We start from the raw sequence: 23,034 nt of genomic DNA, 5'->3' as shown, positions 1-23,034 counted from the left end.
TGTCTTCTTAAAAAGGAATTAAAATTATAAAATCATTAATTTTTGTATGAAAACTAAGAATTTAAGACCTAAAATGGAATTGTTTGGGCTCGCCTCGAGCTCATAGAATCAAGAATGTAATATGTTTTACATTACATTAGCTACTTGAAGTAATGCAAATGAGTGAGAAAAGAAATTAGAGGTTTTACATGCTTGAAAATGTTTTTTATGTTTGATTTTATTTTTAAATTCTCATTTGAATATGCTTTACATCTTATGTTTATGTATTTTAATTTTAGATAATAGATTTTTTAAAACATTTATTTTAAAAATTAAGTTTATATTTTTTATCAATATTATCTTTAATATTTTTTTGATTTTTTTTGAATTTCTTTTGGCATTTTTCTGAATTTTTTGACTTCTTTTTAGCATTTTTTTTTGTATTTGTGCGCATTGCTTCAAAAAGGTGTGTGCCTCGCCTTGCGCCTCAGGTGCAAATTGACCCCTGCACCTTTTTTGCGCCTTGCGCTTTTAAAACACTGGGTAAACAAAAGGTTTAGTACCTTCAAGAAGACCCAGCACAGGTCTAATACCACTAGTCTATGACACCAAATTCCAAGTACAAATGTACAATGCCTTTTCCATTATTTGCAGCATCAAAAAAGAATGAACACACCCTGGATTTCAGGCTTATTGGATTGGACTTGTTGGCTTTGCAGAGTTCAGTAACAGTAGCAACAACGTGATCCTGCAAACCCATAATCATATAAGATGTTGCAGAAAATCTGCATTTCCTAATTTTAAATAAAACAAGCTATACTCCCAATATAATTTGGAACTTATCTTCTTTTACATTTAACCCAGGAATGAAAATGGAATCAATGGAACTTACTGGTCTACCTACTGTTTTTTTTTTTTTTTTGAAAAAGTTATTAGATTAAGATACCTAGTGTTTTCTGAACAAGTTATGATGTTTCAGATATTAAGAAGCAAAATATCTATCTCATAGTGAAATCAAAGCTAACTTACCAATCTATTATCTTTCTGTCTTCCAAATTCCATCTATAAAGTGAGAAACCTCTTAGAGAAAACCCAAAGAAACTTTCTTCGGGATGGAGGGGAGAATAGAAACCACTTGGTAAAATGGGATCAAGTGAGTAAGTCGAAGGAAGGAGGATTGGGAGTTGGGCATTTAAAAGAGAAAAATACCCCTCTCTTGAGCAAATGGCTATGGAGATTCCCCATAGAGTCCAATGCTCTTTGGGCAGCTGTCATCTCTAGCAAATATGGAACAAGTACAAATGAGTGGGACAGTAATCTTCATTTGTACCAGGTAAAGAATACAAATCCTTGGAAAGGTATAGCCTCTTCACACTCTTCTTTCCTTCCTTTCATTACACTTAAAGTGGGAAATGGTAATAAAATAAAATTCTGGAAAGATCTCTGGTGGGGGAACACCACTCTAGCAGAACCCTTCCCTAGAATCTTCAATCTTTCCTTAGACCAAGAATCAACTGTCTCCTCTTGTATCCTAGATATACCTGCCAATTACAACTTGACCCTGAACCTGAGAAGACCCCTAAGGGGCACTGAGATTTCAGACCTCTTGAACTTCTTTCATACCATTAAAGAAGTCTACACTTCCCCTCATTCCATTCACACCCGAGTTTGGACCCTCAACCTAAATGGTGATTTCTCTTCCCAAATCTATGTTCAAGGTTCTAACTGCAGGTGAATAGAGTTCCTCTTTCCCTTTCAAGAAGATCTGGAGCAGTCATATTCCACTAAGAATTTGCTTCTTTGTTTGGGAAGCGTGCCTACAGAGAATAAATACTTGTGACCTTCTTCAGAAAAAAAGTCAGGGAAGATCATATATTTCTCCTAATGCATGTGTGCTTTGCCTAAGAGAAGGTGAATCAGCTGATCACCTACTTATTCACTGCAATTTCTCTCAAAAGATTTGGTGGCATTTCTTAAACCTGACTGGATACAGTTGGGTCTTTCCAAAGCATATTCAGGAGTTTCTCCATCAGTGGCATGGTTCAGGCTTGAGCAGAAGAAGTAAAGTGTACTGGCAAACTATGTTACATGCAGTATTGTGGGGAATTTGGGAGGAAAGAAACAGGTACTTATTTGACAACAAAATCAGATCTCTTGAAGAACTAATCTCAGATATCTCCTTTCATTGCAATTTCTGGACTGTTAATTCTGACTGTTCCAAGGGCTCTCTCTCAATGACCTTAACAGAAATGTCCAAACGATCTTGTTTCTTCCAACCTATCCTCAACCAATCTAGAGACTAAAAATATCGCATAATGAAAGAGGGATGACTTTAAGCTTTGATGGAAGTGCTGCAGGCAATCCTGGTGTAGCTGGGATAGGGGGTATTTTGAGGGATGATCTGGGTAATATCTGCTGGGTTTTTAGTGGCCCAATAGGTAATGCTGATTCAACAAAGGCTGAAGTTATGGCTGCTCTCACTGGAATCAGAATAATAAAAAGATTGGGCATTCAGAACCTATCCATTGTAGGAGATTCTGCTAATACTATAAAATGGCTGAAAGTCAAGGAGGGGGGGCCTTGGAGGTTCAGTCATCATCTGGCTGAGGCAAGAGACTCCTTGGAAAATATAAACGCAAACCTGCTGTGGATACCGAGGGAGTTGAATCATATTGCAGATGGATTAGCTAAAATTGTAGCAAGACTAGAAAATCTGTACAGCAACAGGCTTCCCCCCCTTGTAATTTTTCTTTTTTGCTGTTTGAGTTTTCTTTCTTCTGTGCAGTACATCTGCTCATGTACTTCCTGCTATTTTTAATGAAATCTGGTTAACCTTTTCTCAAAAAAAAAAATGTCAGAGGTTATTTTTAGATACAAACCATTGACATCCTATTATTATCATAAGAGGTAGACACATGCTGCTAAAATCATCATACCTGTAAGCATGCAGGTAACAAATGATGTATGAGCACCACTTCAAGCCAGGGTCATGTTTGAGACATCAGAAGCCTCAGTTTTAGATGCACAACCAAGAGGAGAAAGACCAAACCGTTAACAAATGATGGCCTTTGTTACATTCAACCTTCCCTTTAAGGATTGGGGTCACATAAGAGGTGATGTCCTACTTCGATGTTCTCCAAGATGCTGAGGTCCTCTGCTACTAATAGGGGTGTTCAAATTTTGTTACCAACCAAAAACCAAACCAAATAAGCTATAGTTTGGTTTATTCAGTTTTTGATTTAGTATGACAATTTTTCAATCAAACTGAATTATATATATTCTATAAATGTATATAATATATATCATACATAAAATATAATATTGTATAATATATATATATATTAGGAATAATCCCAAACCAATTTGAATTCAGTTTCATTTGGTTCATGAAAATTGTCTAACCAAAATGTCAGCTAGGTTCTTTTTCTAACCAAACTGAACTGAACTAACCAAATGAACACCCCTAGCTACTAAAGGCCAGAAGATAAATAAATCTCTCCCTTAGCTGTGAATCCATTTCATTCATGGTCTTAACAAGGTGATGTCATGGAATATTAGGGACTTAAATTCGAGCAGAAGAAAAGAACACTGCAATTCTTGTTTGGAGTCACCAGATCACCTCTTCCTTTACTAAAATTTAGCCTACTCTTTGTAGACTAGAATGTTCAATATGTTTTGGTACTCATACCTCTTTCCAGAGACAGTGATGCAGCTCCTAGGGGGTTGGCAATCTCTGGTTTTAGCAGGAATAGCAAGCTGTTATGAGAGATGATTCCTGCAATTGTTTTCTGGGCTATATGGGGAGAAAGGAACAGGCAGATTTTTGAAATAAATTCTGTGAGGAGACTATGGTGGTGAGGAAAATTATAGGAATGTTGATCTCTACGTTGACTTTAAACACTAAGGGAAGGCATTTCAATACTGTTTTTTCAACAGGAGCCTTTTGATTTTGTAATTAGTTTTTTTGAAGATCTTTTTGTATCCCCCAACATACAGTTCCTTGTTGTAAATCTTCTGATATTAATAGAATTCTTACTTTATGTTTTCTACAAAATAAAAAGGCATACAGATATAAGCATGAGACTTTCTGTCTCTCTCTTATAACAGCTAGAGAAATTTATGTTTTCTGGGTTTGTGACTAGTCATGATCATTAGATGAGAAGTCAGGTGCATTAAGATGATAAGACACCAAATGATATTGCTCATAGATGATGTAAGAATTCACTGTCCATCACATCATTACGAGAACTGTGAACTGTCACCATATAAATAAATAATTGTTGGAACCACAACCAAGCCAAGTCCCCATATATATCGAGGCTTTTCATCTTTGCCAGATGAGATAGCAATACCATTCTTGCATTGAATATTTAATATATGATTCTCATTCAATAAGAGAGAAAATAACACTTTCAAAATTCTCATTCATTTGAAGCATTTCAGCACCTCAAACTCAAGCAAGGGTCAGAAGTAATTTCAAAATTATAGGAATGGAAGCACAAGAATCCCTTTCTTGAAGCTTCTGAACAAGAAATTGTAAGCGGCAATGCTTTTGTATGATTGGCAACCAAGTATCAGAAGTCAGAAAACTAACCCACACTAGGCCAACATTTTTCTAGCTTCTACTGTAGCTAAGCTATCACCTAGATAGCTGGCTGATCTTGGAGTTTCAAGAGAATGAGATGTCCACCCTCTTTGCTAAGAATAGTCTCTTGAATGTTGTGTCCAAGGGCCCATGGATAGGGGTGATCATTTCAGCCCAGCCAGCCTGGAAATTCCAGGCTTGGGCCTAGGCTTTGTGTTCAGGCCCAGCCCAGGCCCGGGTGCGCATAATGTGTTTTATACATAATTTGTACATACATACATACATATATATATGTTATTTCATGTTACATTATATATTTTATGTATAAATATTATAATATGACACTTATAATATGTATTATATATTTATAAGTAATATTTTAAATTATATAATGTACAAAATAAAATTATATGCCAATTAACATAAAAAATTATATATGTAATACTTATATATATATAGAAAACATAGGCCGGAATCAGGTCTGGCCCAGACCAGGCCCGAGCTTATGTTTCAGGCCCGGAACACCCCTAAGCCCTTACGTTCTTCCTATTAAGCATCCATAAAACTTGGCTTTACCTGACCATGTAGCAGGTGGTGGATGGGGGTCCAATCTCTTATCACCAGTTGTCTGCGTCCAAAGGAGGTGATGGTGTTGCATCCTTGTGAATACATTAATAGAGACTTCCCAAATTTCCCCCCTCAAAACTGAACTTCCACCGACAATATGAAAATGTATGTGAGGTAGTAATTGTATCATTGTATGTTGCTTTCGTTTGAATTTATAACTAGGAAATACATAAGAACGTTTGGGTTTAAAAGGAAGGGCTAAATCAGGGTTTGCTGGAATCAATTTATAACTCCATGCAATGATATAACATCAACATTCAAGAAGTATATATATTAAATGTTAAGCACCAAAGATTTGAATGATCATCTAACACCAAATTCTCAAATTTGCATGTCTGAGTAGTTTATTGATGGAGTTTCGAATTCAATATTAAATTTTTATCACTGAGAAAGAAGACAAAAAAAACGTTGAAAGATGCATCCAACCTCTTTTATAGTGATCAATTACATAGGTATTTCAGTTGGCAGGAATCAAAGATATCTAGTTAAGATTCTTCGAAAGATTGATGAGAGAAACAAGCACAAGGAATGAGGAAGGATAAAGCAATCATGAGGTGAAATGTGCTTTGTCACATCTTGTCCAACCGATATTCATCAAATTGTTTTTGTGAAACCAGGATCCTGGCTGCATAGGTCCCACACCTTTATAAATAAGTGTAGATTCATAATCAGGAATGAGGAAGGACAAAGTATGCCTGCATCAGATATGGTCAATTCTAACCTCTATCCTATTAATTGCAATTTAAGCTAATTGAAAACTTTAACAATCAATGAAAAAGGAAAAAGAATGAGCATTCAGAATTTATGGGGATTTTAGCTGACCTGAACAAGTTTGTCATTTTGTGGTAGCCTCAATATGTTTCTGTACTTGAGCAAAAGCAGAGAGCATCGCAGACCGCATATTTGCAATTTTTATAAGTGTCTCCAGTGCTGCAGAAAGTGCAAATTTCTTAATATATGCATCTTATGACATACAAGTTTTTAAGTTCTCACAGAATCTAAACCTATGATCAAAGAATATCCAGGAACCACATTGATTCCACATGGAAATCAGTAATGTATTGTAAAAGTCAAGAAAAGTGATATATTAAAATAAGAAACCAAGAGATAATACAGAAGCTACAATAAGATAAAATGAGCAAAAAGACCAAGACAACTAAACTGGAAGTGAATGACCCCAATGCATCTCATTCCAACCAAAGACGGGAACAGTCACCTCGGACACCAAAAATATATCCCCCAAAACGCATTTTTTATTCATGTGGCATGGAGAATAAAACTCAATGTCTAGGAAATTTGAAAGATAAAACCAGAATACATTCTAATCATGTGGTTTCATACTTTGCTCCTTTTTTTTTTGCTATTTATTATGTGCTTCCATACTAATAACCACATAAACATCAGAACTACCCCATAAGCTTGAGCAAAACCAGCATTAGATTTTCCTACTTACTCTAAGCCTTTCATTCAATTTAATAACCGATTTCAACCCGACAATTAATTAAATTATATCCAACTTCCACGTTTTAAAAAAATTAGGTTAAACTATCATTCTACCTATTTTGACTTGGACAAATTGTCCTACATTATAATGTGGCACAAGTATTATGATAAAGGAGGAATGAGTTTGACATTAATGAGTTCATTGAGAGAAAAAAAAAAAGAAAAGAAAAAGAAAAATCTTATGGTCTCACTACTATTTAATGTTATGAAGAGAGAGAGAGTATGAAAATGATTAAAATACTCTTTATATTTTATAAGATGACAAAGTGGGATTACTCCATTCATTCATTATCAGTTTGAATTAAATATTTGTGGCCATTTTCTGAAGCCTTTTAACCTTAAGTGGGTATTTCCCTCACTGGTAACACATTATCTGGACGGGACGTCCCTCCATCTCTTTTCTTGTCTGTTGAGTTGATATTTTGATCTTATCTGTTTGTTGTCTTTTCATTTGGTGGGGTTCTTTTCCTTATTGAACAGCCTCTCACTACAAATGGGGATTTCTTGAAGCTTTTGCATATCCAATGGTTTAATGTTTACCAATTTAATGCCTTACTTTTGTAAAAGGAAAAAGTGGGGTTACACTCGTCCAAAACAAAAAGGATATAGTGAGTTCCTCACTGTAATCATTCATGGAGAGAGAGAGACGAGAGAGAGAAAGAGAAGAAGAGGAAGATACGATTGAGAGAAAAAGAAAAACTGCTCCTGGCTGCCGCCAGTTCATTATTTATATTAACTTAATATAAAAAGAATGGAAATTACTAGTATGCCCCTGGCAGCACTCCCTAGAAACAAACTAATAAGAAAGAAAGAAAATAACTAACTGACAGCATCTTAAGAGGACAACCCACTAACAGCAACTATAAAATAACAATTAAATAATCCTCACAACACTCGCTATATAGAAAACCATGTCTATTTTCATGCAGCAAAGTATTAATATTATCTTAACCTGTCTCGAATGAAAGTTGGGCAGCTCGGAGCTTTGGAGAAACCAAAGTTCCAAATACTGATAGTGATTTGAAACGCTCCTTTTGTACCTGAAAAGAGAAGATAGTAGTTAAGCAATGATTTCATTTATACCTTAACTTGTTCAAATTTTAATATTTTAAATTGTAATCCAGGTTCTTCCAGGGTCCTTTCAGTATTCAGACACCTACATCATCTATATTAATTAACCTAGTCAAGATACATTTTGAGATCTTTCATGGGCCACTTACTTGATCTTCAACTTTGGGAGAAGGTGTGGACCTTGCTGAGTATTCCTCCTGCAGTTCTATAGGCAACGCAAAATGAGGAAAGAAGGGAAAATCATTAAAGAATAACGATGAAACTAACTAGAAAAAGGACATCAAGGAACCAATTTGATGGGTTAGGAGTATGACCCCACAATGGTATTCAGGTACATGCGATGCATAGCAGATCTTCTGTGCCAGATATTGAGCCACATACTTCCCTTACCACAGAATAGTACCATAATTGTCCCATCTAATAAGCATTCTCTGCTTGACATAAGTAAAAAATTTGATGACCAGTTCATCATATCTGGTCTATATTTGTAAAGGAGATCTCTTAGGTCACCAACATATAGCAGTGTTTTCCCCTACATGCTTGTTACGTGTAATGCTATGATGTTGCCATAGGCCAACCCTTAGTCTTTCATTTTTGCAGTACCTACTTTAGAAAATCTCATTAATGAAAGAATATGCCGTAAAAGGGTAGCATATACCAGAATGTAGGGATGAACCTCGATGTCGTAGCTCAGAACTACTAGACTGCTGCATCTCCTGTTTATCAATCTCTATTTCCCCTGAGAAACATTTTCCACTGTCTGAAGATGACCATTTGTAGAGAACAAAATGTGGTTGTTCTACCATGGCATCAGCTAAAAATAGTGCATATATCACAAAGTTACTTCGATAAAAATAAAAATAATAATAATAATAATAATAACAATAATAATAAAACTATGTTAAAAGTTAAGGGAAAAGAGGCAAGTCCTTGTCAATAAGAAGATTTTTCTTTCTTTGACTAGTGTGTGTGCATGAGAGAGAGAGGAAAGAAATGAAAGAAGAAAAGACAAACTTAATTTGGCAAGAAGAATATTTTTCAGGACTTCAACAAGAGGCTCCATATTAGTTTATGCTTATAGGCAGCAGGCAGAAGCATTAAGGGAGAACCACAATCAACAAAAAATACTCTCATTAGGGCAACCCTATGAGGAAGATCTCACCCCCCTTGTGTTTTCCATAAACGTGACAGATGTAGGTTGGGGTAACTACCAACCAACAATCTTTGTGGAAATTCTGAGCAAATCAGATGATCAAACATATCAAAACCTATTGCATTCTTTTGAGAAGGAAACCAGCTAACATAAGCTTTTGCATTTTGTATGGCCAAAATGATCAAGTTTGACCTCGAAGAATCCTTAGTGGGAGGGCTCACTTAGAGATCTCAGTGTGCAATGTATGGAACTGCAAGAAAGCAGTTTTTTGCTTCTATTCAGGTGCAAGGACTTCTGTCTTTTATATGTTTCTAGATTTCCCCCATATGTGAGGCCTCCTAAATCAGTCAAATCATGTGGCTTCTCTAATGACTGTCTCCAGAACCCCAAAGCAGTAATATCCATCTTGCATAGGTTGTAAATAAGTCACCACCCTCAATACAATGAAGTCCTAAGCAAGCTCAGAATTCAGCAAGTACTTAGCAGAGAAGAATCACCATCTTGTTGAGACACATGCAATGTGGTTGCAGCAGAGTGTGATTTGAGGTCAAACAACGCACTAGTGACACGTGATAAACCCATGGAATGTCGAGCACTGGCAAGGTCAATCCATCCCTGTACAAAAATAGCTTATAAAAGCAATTTTTGGTAGTAGAAAATAATATAACAATTATTTATATTTTATATTATCCAACAAATCATGAAAAAATAGTAAAGTGCTTTTCTGCATGTCTGTACTATATAACTTTTATTCAATTTAGAACATAAAGGTACATATGTACAATATCCCTTTTAGAGAGAGCATCAGCTATCTCTGCTCTTTTTTCAGCTACACATTGCACCCAAAACATTTATTCTCTCCCCACCCCTTTCTTAGTTAATTTATCTGCCATGCTGTTAGCTACCCTCTTTACCCATCTAATTCTCACTTCAATGTTTTCAGTCAGCCACTTGAATTTTTTTTATTCATTTCTATATTGTCAATAGGTAGCCACTCAATGCTGTAGCCATCCTGTTACCAACCCTGAATCTAAAAGCACCATAAATCAAATACAAGAGAATTCCCATTGTATGGATAGTTCAAATAAGATAAGAAATGGAGTAAGAAAGCACCATAAATCAAACACAAGAAAAGAATCAATGGAAACACACAAGATGCAGCAAACATCAAACAAATAAAGAGCCATTAAGACAGAGAGCAAATCAGACATGAAGTATAACCATGTCAAAACCAAAACTCTACATAATAAGAGAAGAAATGATATTCTACACTATCTTGTATGTAATTAGAGCATATTAGAAAGAGAAGAAAGAAAAAAAAAAAGATAAGTTAAATTGGCCATGATATTTTTCTAGCAATTAGGATAATAAAAAAGGAGAAGAGAATGTTACAACCATTCCAGTCCACTCGAGCCCAGGCCCAGCAGCCCACAATGGATCCAGAGAGAAGCCACTCATTTCATGCCGGTTCGTTAGAAGACAGAGGGGACCACCAGCCGTTACAGATGATTCAGTGCCAGAGTTGGTTATGCCTGCCATGAGAATATCTGATCCTCATGATTAGCTCAGTAGGCCATTATATAAGGCTAGCAATCTGCAATTGTGTAATAAAGAAATATAGAAATAAACTTCTTCTTCCCTCCCTATCTTCTCTATTCAAGGAGGTGAATCTCCCTCGAAGAGACTACCGAGGTAGGCGTTACCTACCAGAGAACATGCTGAAATCTTAAACAAACTAATTACAACTACATATCTTTGGTTGTAGCCTCTTTTCAAATACTTCAAGAGCTGATAGGAATGTTTCTGACAGTTGAAAACATGAAACTTCAGTAGGAGGGGCAGATTTCCTTCGATTCTTGGCTCAATGAATCCAAAAATAATGCTGAAGATGTTTCTAACTCTTCTTCTTCCTTTCTTCTCTTTCCTTCTCACTTTTTCTTCTCTCTTCCATAGTTGTGACCAAACTCTAGAGCATGGTTCAAAGTATCGAAGCGTATCGGCCCGTATCGGCCGATATGTGTCGTTCCAGGACCCTTCCAATACACCCCTATAGTGGGTGTATCGGGGGTCTGACTGGTTCAGAGAGTGGAGGAGACCTAAACCGGCCCCCGTGAACCTGTTTCAAAAAATAAATAAATAAAACATAAAAAAAAGGTATCGATTCACCCGATATGCCCATACCGGCGTATCGGGCGTATCGATATTTTGAACCTTGCTCTAGAGGATTTTCCTTCTTGTTGAAAATGTAAGGAAAGAAGAATGGATGAAGGAGAAAGGATTGGAGAAGGGGGATTCAGTTTTAGAGTGTTGGGAGGGTTTTTGGAAGGATAGAGGCTAAGAGAGAAGGGAGAGATGTTAGAGTTTGGTTGGGGCATCTCTTTTAGAGGAGAATAGGACTGGTTCAAACAAGAGAAAGAGCAGGGAGATTAGCTTATTGTTTTGTTTGAATATGCTTAGGAAAGTGGGGGTTTGTTTCTATTTTTTGGCTAGATAGCTCAAAAGGAAGGAAGGGGTTTCTTTTATAAGGAAAGTCAAAGGTAAGCTTGAAATTTCTTAAGAAGGTGGGGGCGCCCTAGGGTTCTCAAAAGAGGGTCCCCTATCTAATGTGGAGATTTAAAGATCGTTTTGTTTTTTTTTCTATCAATAACTGAATCAAATTTATTCAATAATAAGAAAATTAGTATAACTGAGGAGAAAGAATGGGGAAGGGATAAACTCTCTTAACCCCTCCCCAAATGAAAATTACAACACAGCCCAGAATAAACTATTTCTCCCCACCCCTTGGTTAGCGGGTGAATTAGCATAGCACCACCATCCAGCCTCCTCATCTTTCTGGAGATAGCTTATTACCAACTTCAAATCACCCTCAATTAACAGCTTCCTAATGTTCAGCTCCTTAGCCTTTTGAATCCCTTCCATAACTGCCAGAATTTCAGCCCTTAGAGAGTTCCCAATTCCAATTGGACCCGAAAAACATGCAATGACAATTCCTTCCTCATTCCTGAACACTCCTCCAATGCCAGACAGGCCCAGATTGCTTTCACTACTACCATCAAAATTAAGCTTAACACCAATGGCAATTCCTTCCTCATTCCTGAACACTCCTCCAATGCCAGACAGGCCCAGATTGCTTTCACTACTACCATCAAAATTAAGCTTAACACCTCTATGGGGTGGGGACCACATAGGTCTGACCACCACCCTAAAGGGGGAAGAACTAACAACCTCTCCATTTTCTCAGCAGCTCACCCTTAGAAACATCCTCGAATAGCTCTGACGAGTTCACCCAATGGACCACCTTGATGGAAATAGCTTCAATAATAGTTTCTCTGCTTCACTCTTTACCAAGAAATATATGCTGGTTCCTTTCTTCCCAAATTGTCCAACACACTGCTGCCCTTGTGCACCTCCAAAGCAATCTTCCCCTCTTCTTTGGCCAACTTACAAAAGTAGGAGCAGACAAGCTTTGTACATTAGTGGAGAGTTCCACCTGCACCCAAACAAGAAAAGAACCACTCCCAAATTGAAATAGAAAAAGAGCAAGAGATAAATAAGTGATAACAATTCTCATCCTTAACTTAGCAAAGAAAGCACACCAATGGAGGGAGAGGCACCAATTATGTCTTTTTCTTTGCAGTAGTTCACAAGTATTAATTCTTTCCAGATACAATTCCTAGCACCAACCACCCTCCCTAGGAGGAATAGGTGAACTGCAAATCTCTTCAAAGGGGAAGGAAGGACTCCGATATCCCTTGCCGGGATAAGGGCTGAAAAGAAGGAACTACAGGTGAAAGAACTATAAGGTCATAGAGTCCATATTCTCATATCCCTTTTACCTGCATCTAAAAACACACTTCCAATCTTTGTAGAAGACTTGTGACATTGTTCACTTCATAATCATGGGCTATCCAAGGGTTGGGGCATTGACATGTGTTAGGGGTTTTGTTGTGAATTTAAAAAGTGGGGGGAGGGGAGAGTTTAAGAGGGAGGACTCACAAAGTAATTATGTGGAATGTGAAAAGGCATGGAACGAATGGAATTTATGGATATTAAAACCCTAGATAGTTAGGGTGTGCTCTAGGTCCTAGGGGGAACGAATGGGATTCATGGAAAATTAAATGTCAGCCCCCTATGGAGATGATAAGGGTGAAGATTAAAACCCTAGATAGATTAGGGTGTGCTCTAGGTCCTAGGGGGAACCAATGGGATTCATGGAAATGGAATCTTGAGTTTTTACAAGGATAAGCGGGTATTTTCGCACATAAAATTTATGAAAGGATATTTAGGTGGGGCCGAGTCATTTGGAGGGGGAATGAGGTGTTGGGAGTATTTGGATCTCAAGGATACGGAATATCTAGTGCTTTAACAGACGAGTTTGCACTGTTTAAAATCTTTTTTGATTAAGGGGTAAAATGGGGGATTTTGCGTTAAATTTCATAGGAGGATATTAGTAAGCTGCTGGTGGAAGGAGACTCTCAACTGACTGTTAGTTGGTTGCAGAAGGAAGAGTCTAGCCTGTGGAAGTTCTCAAATGAAAGAAAGAAAATCAAGCAGATAACTCAGAATATGATTGTAAGGGTTCAATGGGCCAAGAGGAGCACTAATTCCATGGCTGACACCTTGGCTAAACAGGGGGTGGGAAAACCTAATTTCTTTTGGGCTATATTGTAATAGGTGTTTTCAGTTCTGTAAGTGAGGGTTAAGATATCTTACCCCTCCAATCTGGTTGTAATTTCCTTATATTTTTAATGAAATTACTGTTATTGATAAAAAAAATTCATAGGAGGATAATCAAGAACCCTAAAAAGGTGACAGTGGGATTTGATAGTCTTGGGAGACATGTCACAACGAGAATCCTTGATTTAGAGGATTGTAATTAACGATAGCCATCAAATTGGAGTCTTTTCCATAGGAAGGGTAAAATGGGGATTTTAGGTCTAAATTTGATGAAAGGATGATCAGGAGTCTAAGAGTCTTAGAAGAGGAATGGTGAGGTTTCAGATCTTAGGGATTGTACCACAGAGAGGATCTGTGATTTTGAGAGTTGAGGCTAATGAAAGCTATTGAATTGGAATCTTTCCTAATATAAGGGGTAAAATGGGGATTTTAGGTCTGAAATTTGGCAGAGGGTGATCAAGCGATGTAAAAATGTAATGATAGGGTTTCGAGGTCTTAAGAAATGTGCCATGAAGAGGATGTTTGATTTTGAGAGTTGTAGCTAAGAAGAGCAATTAGATTAGAACTTTTTCCTATAAGAAGAGTAAAATGAGGATTTTAGGTCTAAAACTTGGTGGATGAGTGATTAGAAGGTGTAAAAGGGCAATGGTAGGGCTTCAAGGTCTTTGGGGTTATGCCGCAGGGATAATCTTTGATTTTGAGGGTTGATATTAATAAAAGCTATCAAATCAAAATATTTTCTATAAGAATGGTAAAATTGGGATATTTTGTCTGGATATTTGATGGAAGGTTGATCGGGAGTCTTAGAAAAGGAATGGCTAGGAGAGTCGTCATATCTTTTGTGTGAGGGGTAAAATGGGGATTTCAGGTCTGAAATTTGACGGATGTGTGACCAAGAGGTGTAAAAAGGTAATGCAAGGAACAAAATTTCGTCACGTATCGGCCAATACGCATCGTATCGAAGCCTTCCCGTTACGCCCCTACAGGGGGTGTTTCAGGTCAGCAAGTGGTTCAGAGGGTGGACCAGCCTTAAATTGTCCCCTCTGAACTAGTTTTGAAAAAAAAATAAAAAATAAAAAACATATAAAGAAAGTACCGATACGCCCTACTGGCGTATCGCCCTATATCGCTATTTTGAACCTTTAGGTAATGGTAAGTTGCAGCTAATGAAAATTGTCAGATTGGAATCTTTTTTTGGAGTGGTAAAATGGGGATTTTGGGGTTAAAAATTTTACAAATGGATATCCAAAGATGTTTAAAAGTGATCGGTGATGTTTGATGTGTCAATGGTCAAATTATCGTGAGGAATTTCTGGTCCGGAGGTTTCCGCCAATCAGGATGATTAAAATGGAATCTTTGTTTAATGAGGGTCAAATGACAATAAGATGGGGGTGAAACCTAGTAGATGGGGATCTAACAGTATTTAGAGACTTTTCATGAAGTTTGATTGGTCTTGAATTGGTATTAAGGGGCTAGATCTCAAAATTGATGGTTTCGGTTGTTGATGAGTGTCAAAATGGAATCTAAGCTTGATGATAGGTGAAATGACAACAAGAAGATACAAAACTTGGCAAATGGTTGATAAGGAATATGATTGTTACTATACAGTGGGTGAGGGGAACAGCTAATGCCTTCGCTAATAGCTTGACAAAACAGGGCACAACTCGGGAAACACTATTTTGGGTTAAGCTGTAATTTTGTATTAGTACACATGTACATTTTTCTTTAGATTTTATGTGCTTCATGTTTGGAGATGCGGCATCTCATGCCTTCCCAAGGGACTGATTATGTAATTTCTTTCTGGTTTAATGGAAATATGGTATTTTATCTATCAAAGAAAAAAAAGGTTGTTTGTGGTCCAAGGAATGAAATGAGTCATCGATAAGGTTGTTTGTGGTGCAAGAAGTGGGTTGGAGAAGGGACTGACCAAAAATTAGGTGTTGACACAGAGTACCAAGACCAAAACAATGCCTATTTTCTTCCTAGGCCGCAATGTTACCCTTGTTGTTTAAACCATTTTATTTAAGTCATAAAATGTGAATTGCCAAGAAATCTTAGGCATCATCACACATATACTTGAAGAGAAAATAATGAAGACAGAGTTGAAGATCACCATTTTCAGTAAAAGCTACATTAATCAACATTTTTTTGATGAATAATAGTAAAACTTTATTAATTCAGAACCTGATTTAAAAGTGTAATTTCGTACAACAACCCATGGAGAGGCGCGAGCTTCAGCCCCTCCTAGAAGCTTACAAGTATACTAAAATAAATTACAGAAATCACAGTTGAGCCCAAAACATTTCTTCCCTGTTTACCCCTTGCTTGGCTAACACATCAGCCATAGCATTTGCTGATCTCCCCACCGACTATATAGAAACCAACATATTCCTTGTCAGCCACATGACTTTCTTAATTTCATTCTTGTAGCACCAGATGGTATCCTTAAGGTTTTTCAGCCAGCCCATCACCACCTTGGAATCCCCTTCAATTATTAACTGCTCTACCCCCAATTGGTTTGCAGATTGTACCCCTTGTACAGCAGCTAATAGCTCTACCCTAATAGAGTCTCCGAATCCTGAAGGACCCAAGTAAAGTAGAACAGTTTATCCACTCTTGTTCCTTAGAACAACCCCCATTCCAGAAGGCCTTGGGTTACCCAAGCTACTTCCATCAAAGCTAAGCTTCAGTGAACCTTCAAACGGAGGAGACCACCTTCTAACTATCTTGTTCTTAAAGGAAGAGCACCTTGCTATTGCTAACCAATTTCTCTAAAAATCGTTATATGAGAATTGTTGAAATTTTTCCAAAGTCTTCAACCAATGAATTGCCTTATCCAACACACAGGCTTTCAATTCCTAGCTGCTCCTTTTCTTCTCTTGAAAAACTCTAGCATTCCTTTCTTTCCATAGTGTCCAAATTAGGGCCGCTCAGGTGCATCTCCACATAATTCTCCCTCTTTTTGTAGGCCAAGAAAAAGTAGAATGGTCAAAAATCATGTGAACTTTTGCTGGTAAGCTCCAACTACTCCCAAACAGCGAGAGTAACCAAGCCCATAGGTCTGCAAAAAAAGGGCATGCTATTAGTAGATGGTAACAATCCTCCCCATGAGCTCTACAAAGGGTACACCAGTTAGGAGAAATATAGAGGAAAGGTTTTCTCTTTTGTAAGTTATCTATAGTGTTTATTTTCCCATGGTACACTTCCCAATAAAAAGCCATAATCTTTGGGGGAACTGACCTGCACAAAATTTACTTTGTCGGAAAAAGCTGTTGGACAGAAGACTGAGAGAAGGACTTAAAGTAAGAAGCACAAGTGAAGGTCCCTTTGGGCCTAGGAGCCCACACCCTTTTGTCTAGCCTAGAGGGATCCAAGCAAACATATATTAAGGCAGCCAAGCAAGTTAGAGAGGGATCAATTTCATCATCCTTTAATCCCCTATGAAACCCTAAATCCCAATTAGGATCCATAGGTGTTCCCGAAGATGAGACGTCACCTCTTTTTTATACAATGAAATAGAAAATAGCATAGGGAATAGGTTCTTTAGAGGGGTGTTTCCTACCTAGATGTCCTCCCAAAATCAAACAACATTGCCAGAACAAACTTCATACCTGACAAACCGGAGAAATTGAGGAAGAGTGTTGTTGATGGCCTTCCAAGGTGCAGCCAAGTTAGCCTGCCTTGATAAACCAGCGTCCCACCCATTCTCTGGACTCCATGAATGCTTCCCACCAAGCTACATTACTCAACATTTGAAAAGCCCACTCCCTGGCATTCTCGGTCCTAAATCATTGTTAGTCAGTTGAATTGTGGTCCTAGTAACATACTATTGGTGTGTCCTTACATTATGCCATCCAAAAATCAAAAAAAGGTCGTTTTCCATGCATTATATGTCATGTACTCAATGTTTTCAGTGGTAACCCTCATATTGGGGCCATAACCAAGCCAATTAATAAAAAAAACAAAAATAAAATTAACTTCAATTCTTCAGGGCTTGGGGGTTAGAGGATTCTCCAAAGAAAATGTACTCAAAGATTTTACAACTGGTGAGTAACTTGATTAGCCAGAAATATAACCAATTGCAAATCTACCCCATCTCCAAGAAAAAAAAAAGCATTGTGTTTCTTTCAACAACACTGGAGCAAAACAATAAATGAAAGAACGAAAGAAAGTAAACAAATTCCAGTTAACATAACATGGATGAATTAAAAAATAAAACTAAACCAACAATATACAAAGAAATTTCATAGCCAAAACAACAAGAACTTAACAATTAATCATAAAACAAAAACAATAAATAATCAACATTTGAGTTGAAAAACAGAGTGGGCATCCAAGGAAAGGGAACAAAGAGAAGGGGAAGGTAGTGCCAATCTGACCTGGCGAAGGGTCAAAGACAATGAATCTAAGAGAGTGAGGTAGTCGTCCATTGAATCCAGAAACTGTACGACACTTTCTTCTTGTTGATGTTCTGCTTCTCCATCTTCTCTCCCATTTTCAAAGCTTCCTTGTCTATTTTGTTGTTCTTCCATCGAGATTTACTAGTAAACCATGTACAGGTTAACAAAATATCCAATACCTGGTTTTTCTCTTAAATGGAAATTAAACAACAAATACACAGAGAAAGATAGGCAGAAATAGAGAGACATAAATGAGGTCACCACTCACCAGTTGAAAAAATAACAACATTACCCCACATGGCCCTTCAACCAAAAAAAAAAGAAAAGAGGAAGATGAAGACAAGCATTCTCCTCCTCAACCTCGAGTCCTTAATTCCTCATCTTCTACTTTTTTTCTCCTTTCCCCTTATTTTTTGGCCCCATTCATTTTCTAGAATGCTATTTACCCGGGTAGGTGTTACTTGGGGAACACTTACCCAGGTAAGTGAACTTACTTGTGTTATTTCCAGGTAAATTATACAATGGTTTTTTTTATCCATAAAAAGTCATTGTTAGAAATGGGAAAATTTGTCACAACACGTTTATCAACTTTCCCCCCAGGTGGGAAAGTTACCTACCCACCTAGGAGATGGGATCACTTACCCAAGTAAGTGATACCTAGGGAAAGTGATTTTTCCATGGGTCCTACATGAATCCAAGAAACAAACATGGGAAAAGTGGTCAACGGGAACCACAATCCCATTGACCGACTCCCCCCCCCCCTTTCAGAATCCGGGAAACGAACGAAGCCTTCATGATTATTCACTGTGAAAGGGAAATAGGGATATATTGCATACCTGAATCGAGATGAAAATGAGATGAAAGTGATTTCTTCATAGTTCTAGAGGTCCAGCATCCTACTTATTGTTCCAAGAAGGTATTTCAACCCAAGACTGAGGATAGAAGCCTATTTGAGCCTGAAGTTAGAGTGCTTCCAGCTTAGGTACATAAACTAAAACTCTTATTTATTTTTCCTCCTTTAATCTCTCATTTTCTTTTTTAGTTTGAGATGAGTTGTCTTTAATTCAAATATATGTTCATTTGTTGACATTTGGTCAAAAATATTTCAAAATATTATACATTTTTTGTTTTTAAATGACATAGGTGATATTTATCGAAATGGTCAAGATATATATGTTGAGTTGTCGACATTTGGTCGAACATATTTGAAAATATTATACATTTTTTGTTTTTATTTTTGAATGACATAGGCGATATTTACCAAAATGGTCGAGATACCAACATATTGTATTTTTTAATTCAAGTGAGAGTTTATGTTGATGGGTCTCATCACTGACATATGTCAGCAACATTTCTGAAACATTGCAACATTTTAAACCATGGATATACATACAAACATCCAATTCCTCCAATTTTCTCCAAAGCCCATTCTCTTCATCACCTCTTCCAAAAAAAACCCACTCCACATGATCATACACCTTCTCCACATCAATTTTACATGTTACCTCCTCCGCTTGACCACTTCTGATTCTTGCATCTACACACTCACTAGCAATAAGAACCCCATCTAATATCTGCCCCCCTTCAATGAAAGCCATGTGCATTGGCCTACCACCAAATGTAAAACCTCCTTAAACTTTCAAACAACGCCCATGAAGGGCATTATGACTTTTTAGTTATGACCTTTGGCCTTTCAAGTTTCAAATGCACCAGCACCTTCTATAGTCTAATGAATGATATCTTTAGACCATGTGCAAGTTTGTACTAGTTTTCTTTGATGACATTCTAGTGTCTAGTTGAAGAACATTTACAACACTTGAAATTGGCACTGAAACTAACGGGCCAGCACCAATAATATGCTAAAGGCCTCTAAATGTCAATTTGCATGTAAAGAGGTCGACTAATTGGGCCATGTGATTTCTATGCAAAGCGTTGCAATGGGTCAAAAAAGATAACATGTATGCTTCAACAGCCAAGATCCAGTTCCATTAAGGCATTGTGTGGATTCCTTGGCCTCAGAGGTTATATTTGCAAGCAAGGGTCAAAATTTTGATACGATATGTCCCGTCTATCGTATCGTATTGTTGGGATCCCAATACACCTGTTTACAGGTGTTTCAGGAACCCCCATTTTTAATAAATAAAAAAATACACTTAAATATGGTCCCAAAAACCAGGTTTTGAAAAAAAAAACTAAAAAAAAAATTATAAACGTGCATGGTTCAAAGTACCAATACACCTCTGCCGATACACGGGCATATCGATACTTTAAACCATGTTTGCAAGTTTGTGTACAATTGACAAGATTCCTACCCCACTTGCAGCTCTATTATAGAAGAATGCATAGGGATGAAATTAGATTTTGAACAACTAAAAATGGCCATGTGTCGAGCACAAGTATTGGCTTTATTAGATTTCAATCAGCCACTCATTATTTTGTGTGATGCCAGTGGGGGAGGCATAGGGGCTATTTTGATACAACAAGGAAGGCCCATAGCATATTTCAGTCAAGCCTTAAAGGGAAAGAAATCTTTATCCTGCTTATGAGAAAGAATTATTAGCTATAGTTATGGCAATTCAAAAGTGGAGGCCTTGTTTGTTAGGATGATAGAGCAAAGAATAGTCATTCCAATGCAACAACAATGGCTCAACAAACTCGTGGGTTTCAACAAGTATAAAATAAAATATAAGAAAGGGCATGAAAATGGGGTGCAGATGCTCTCTCTTGGAGTTAAACTTATAAGTTAGCAACCATCTTTTTTTTTCGAATAATAGTACAAGAGGATCCCCCAAAAAACAACTCTTGGGGAAGGATCAAACAGACCATACACCATTACAGATTCCAGAAGTTCCTAGAGGACAATCTAGCCCCAAGATGAGAGACCTGAACCCCCTTTACAGCCAAGACCCAAGAAAGCAACTTTCCAAAAGAAAAGGCAATTAGTTCTTCTGGATCTTTGGAAATGTTGTGGAAAAGTCTTTTGTGTCTTTCTGCCCAAAAAGTACTAATTACAGCAGCCAGAATAGACACCCACAGGCTTCTAGCAAGCTTTGACAGACCCTGTAACTCCCAACAACTCAACAACTCCTTCACAGAGCCACGCATAACCCGGGCAAGACCCAGAACTGAAAAATAGTGGTTCCAGGTCTTGGCCGAGATAGAGCAGTAGAGAAGCAGATATTCATCAAAAAAAAAACAGTAGAGAAACAGATGGTTACTATCCTCCGATCTTTGGCCACATAGCACACATAACAGGTCTTGGAGCTGTAAACCTCTTTTTGATAAATGAACCTTAGTTAAACACCTGTCTAGTATTGCAGCTCAAACCAAAGCATTAATTTTTGAAGGAGAAATTGTGTTCCAAATTTTAGCTGCAGGCATGTCTTCCAAGTTGCTATCAGACAAGTAAATGGCAAAGGATTTGACTGAAATTAGCTGACCACCTAGACAGCATAGGATAATATCTAGTTGTGTCATGGTGAGATAGATGAGGCTACCACAAGCTGCCAATACATAGCAGCATCATGAAAAGTCTATACTACCCTTCTACAGTCAACTCTAACACTCCCCCTCAAGCTGGTGAGTAGTCCACTCTTCCCCGATTCCACCCTTTGGTAAACAAATTTGCCCATTGATTTCCTGTGTTCGCATATGTTGTACTTATCACTCCACTAAGCACCTTCTCACGTACAAAGTGGCAATCCACTTCTATATGCTTCGTCCTTTCATGAAACACTGGATTAGAGGAGATATGAACTGCAACTTGATTATCACAATATAGCTTCATAGGAGTGTCAATCGAGCATCCCATCTCCTCTAGGAGATGCTTCAACCACACTAGTTCGCATGTTGTGTGTGCCATAGCCCTATATTCAACCTCTGCACTGCTTCTTGCTACCACTCTCTGCTTCTTACTTTTCCATGTCACTAAGTTCTCACCAAGAAAAGTGCAATACCCTATAGTGGACCTTCTGTCAAATATGGAACCGACCCAATCAGCACCCATGTATCCCTCTATCTCAAGACTTCCTCCACTCTTATATAACAAACCACGACCTAGAGCTCCCTTCAAATACCACACAATCCTTAGGACTGCCTCCCAATGTGGAATTCGAGGATTTTGCATAAACTGACTCACTACATTGACCACAAATGAGATATCAGGTCGAGTGATGGTTAGGTAATTAAGTTTACCCACCAACCTTTTGTACCTTCCCGGATCCTCAAACTCCTCACCTGCATCACTACCCAATTTAGCATTCGGTTCCATGGGTGTTTCAACTGGTTTAGCACCCAACAATCCTATTTCTTCTAGCAGATCAAGAACATATCTCCTCTGGCACAGATTAATACCATTCTTGGACCTCGCTACCTCTATCCCTAGTAAGTATCTTAATTTGCCAAGATCCTTTGTCTGAAAGTTTCAACTGGTTTAGCACCCAACAATCCTATTTCTTCTAGCAGATCAAGAACATATCTCCTCTGGCACAGATTAATACCATTCTTGGACCTCGCTACCTCTATCCCTAGTAAGTATCTTAATTTGCCAAGATCCTTTGTCTGAAAGTTTCAACTGGTTTAGCACCCAACAATCCTATTTCTTCTAGCAGATCAAGAACATATCTCCTCTGGCACAGATTAATACCATTCTTGGACCTCGCTACCTCTATCCCTAGTAAGTATCTTAATTTGCCAAGATCCTTTGTCTGAAAGTGATCATGCAAGTAAGTCTTCAACCTGTCAATCCCTGGTCAATCACTGCCTGTGATAACAAACTCTAGTGGTTGCTCCATGTACATCTCCTCGAGGAGATCACCATGTAAAAAGGCATTCTTGATGTCAAACTAAAACAAGGACCAATCAAACATAGCCGCAAGAGAAATCAGAATACAAACTGACCCAATTTTGGCAACCAGAGAGAGGGTGTCTGTGTAATCAATACCATATAGTTGTGAATAACCTTTGGCAACTAACCGAGCTTTCAACTGTTCAACACTCCCATCAGGTAAGTATTTAATCGTGTATACCCACTTACAACC

At 37.7% G+C, this 23,034-nt stretch overlaps 1 protein-coding gene across 18 annotated transcripts in view; it reads right to left on the bottom strand.

The window, feature by feature from the left end:
- Positions 1-534: 534 nt before the first annotated feature.
- The window catches only part of LOC104607252 (uncharacterized), a 33,394-nt gene continuing 10,894 nt past the window's right edge, over positions 535-23,034 (bottom strand). For 3 of the 18 annotated variants that reach the window (XM_019199427.2, XM_010272844.3, XM_010272840.3), the window contains 7 exons: positions 17,975-18,136; positions 9,398-9,533; positions 8,424-8,579; positions 7,915-7,970; positions 7,647-7,734; positions 6,014-6,121; positions 5,486-5,886 (listed from right to left, as the gene is read on the bottom strand). In XM_019199427.2, coding sequence (XP_019054972.1) covers positions 6,027-6,121; positions 7,647-7,734; positions 7,915-7,970; positions 8,424-8,579; positions 9,398-9,533; positions 17,975-18,127 — 684 coding nt within the window. In that variant the 5' untranslated portion in view covers positions 18,128-18,136 and the 3' untranslated portion in view covers positions 5,486-5,886; positions 6,014-6,026. Of the gene's footprint in view, positions 728-5,485; positions 5,887-6,013; positions 6,122-7,646; positions 7,735-7,914; positions 7,971-8,423; positions 8,580-9,397; positions 9,534-10,313; positions 10,466-17,206; positions 17,379-17,974; positions 18,137-23,034 lie in introns of those variants that run through there. The other 15 variants (XM_088904284.1, XM_088904286.1, XM_088904289.1 and 12 more) reach the window with 15 other exon arrangements.

This window comes from Nelumbo nucifera, chromosome 4, assembly GCF_055504915.1.
Source record: "Nelumbo nucifera cultivar China Antique chromosome 4, China Antique-T2T, whole genome shotgun sequence".
In the NCBI taxonomy this organism is placed as follows: Eukaryota; Viridiplantae; Streptophyta; class Magnoliopsida; order Proteales; family Nelumbonaceae; genus Nelumbo; species Nelumbo nucifera.
Note: the sequence above shows the minus strand (reverse complement) of the source record. Positions and strands in the feature narration are given on the sequence as shown.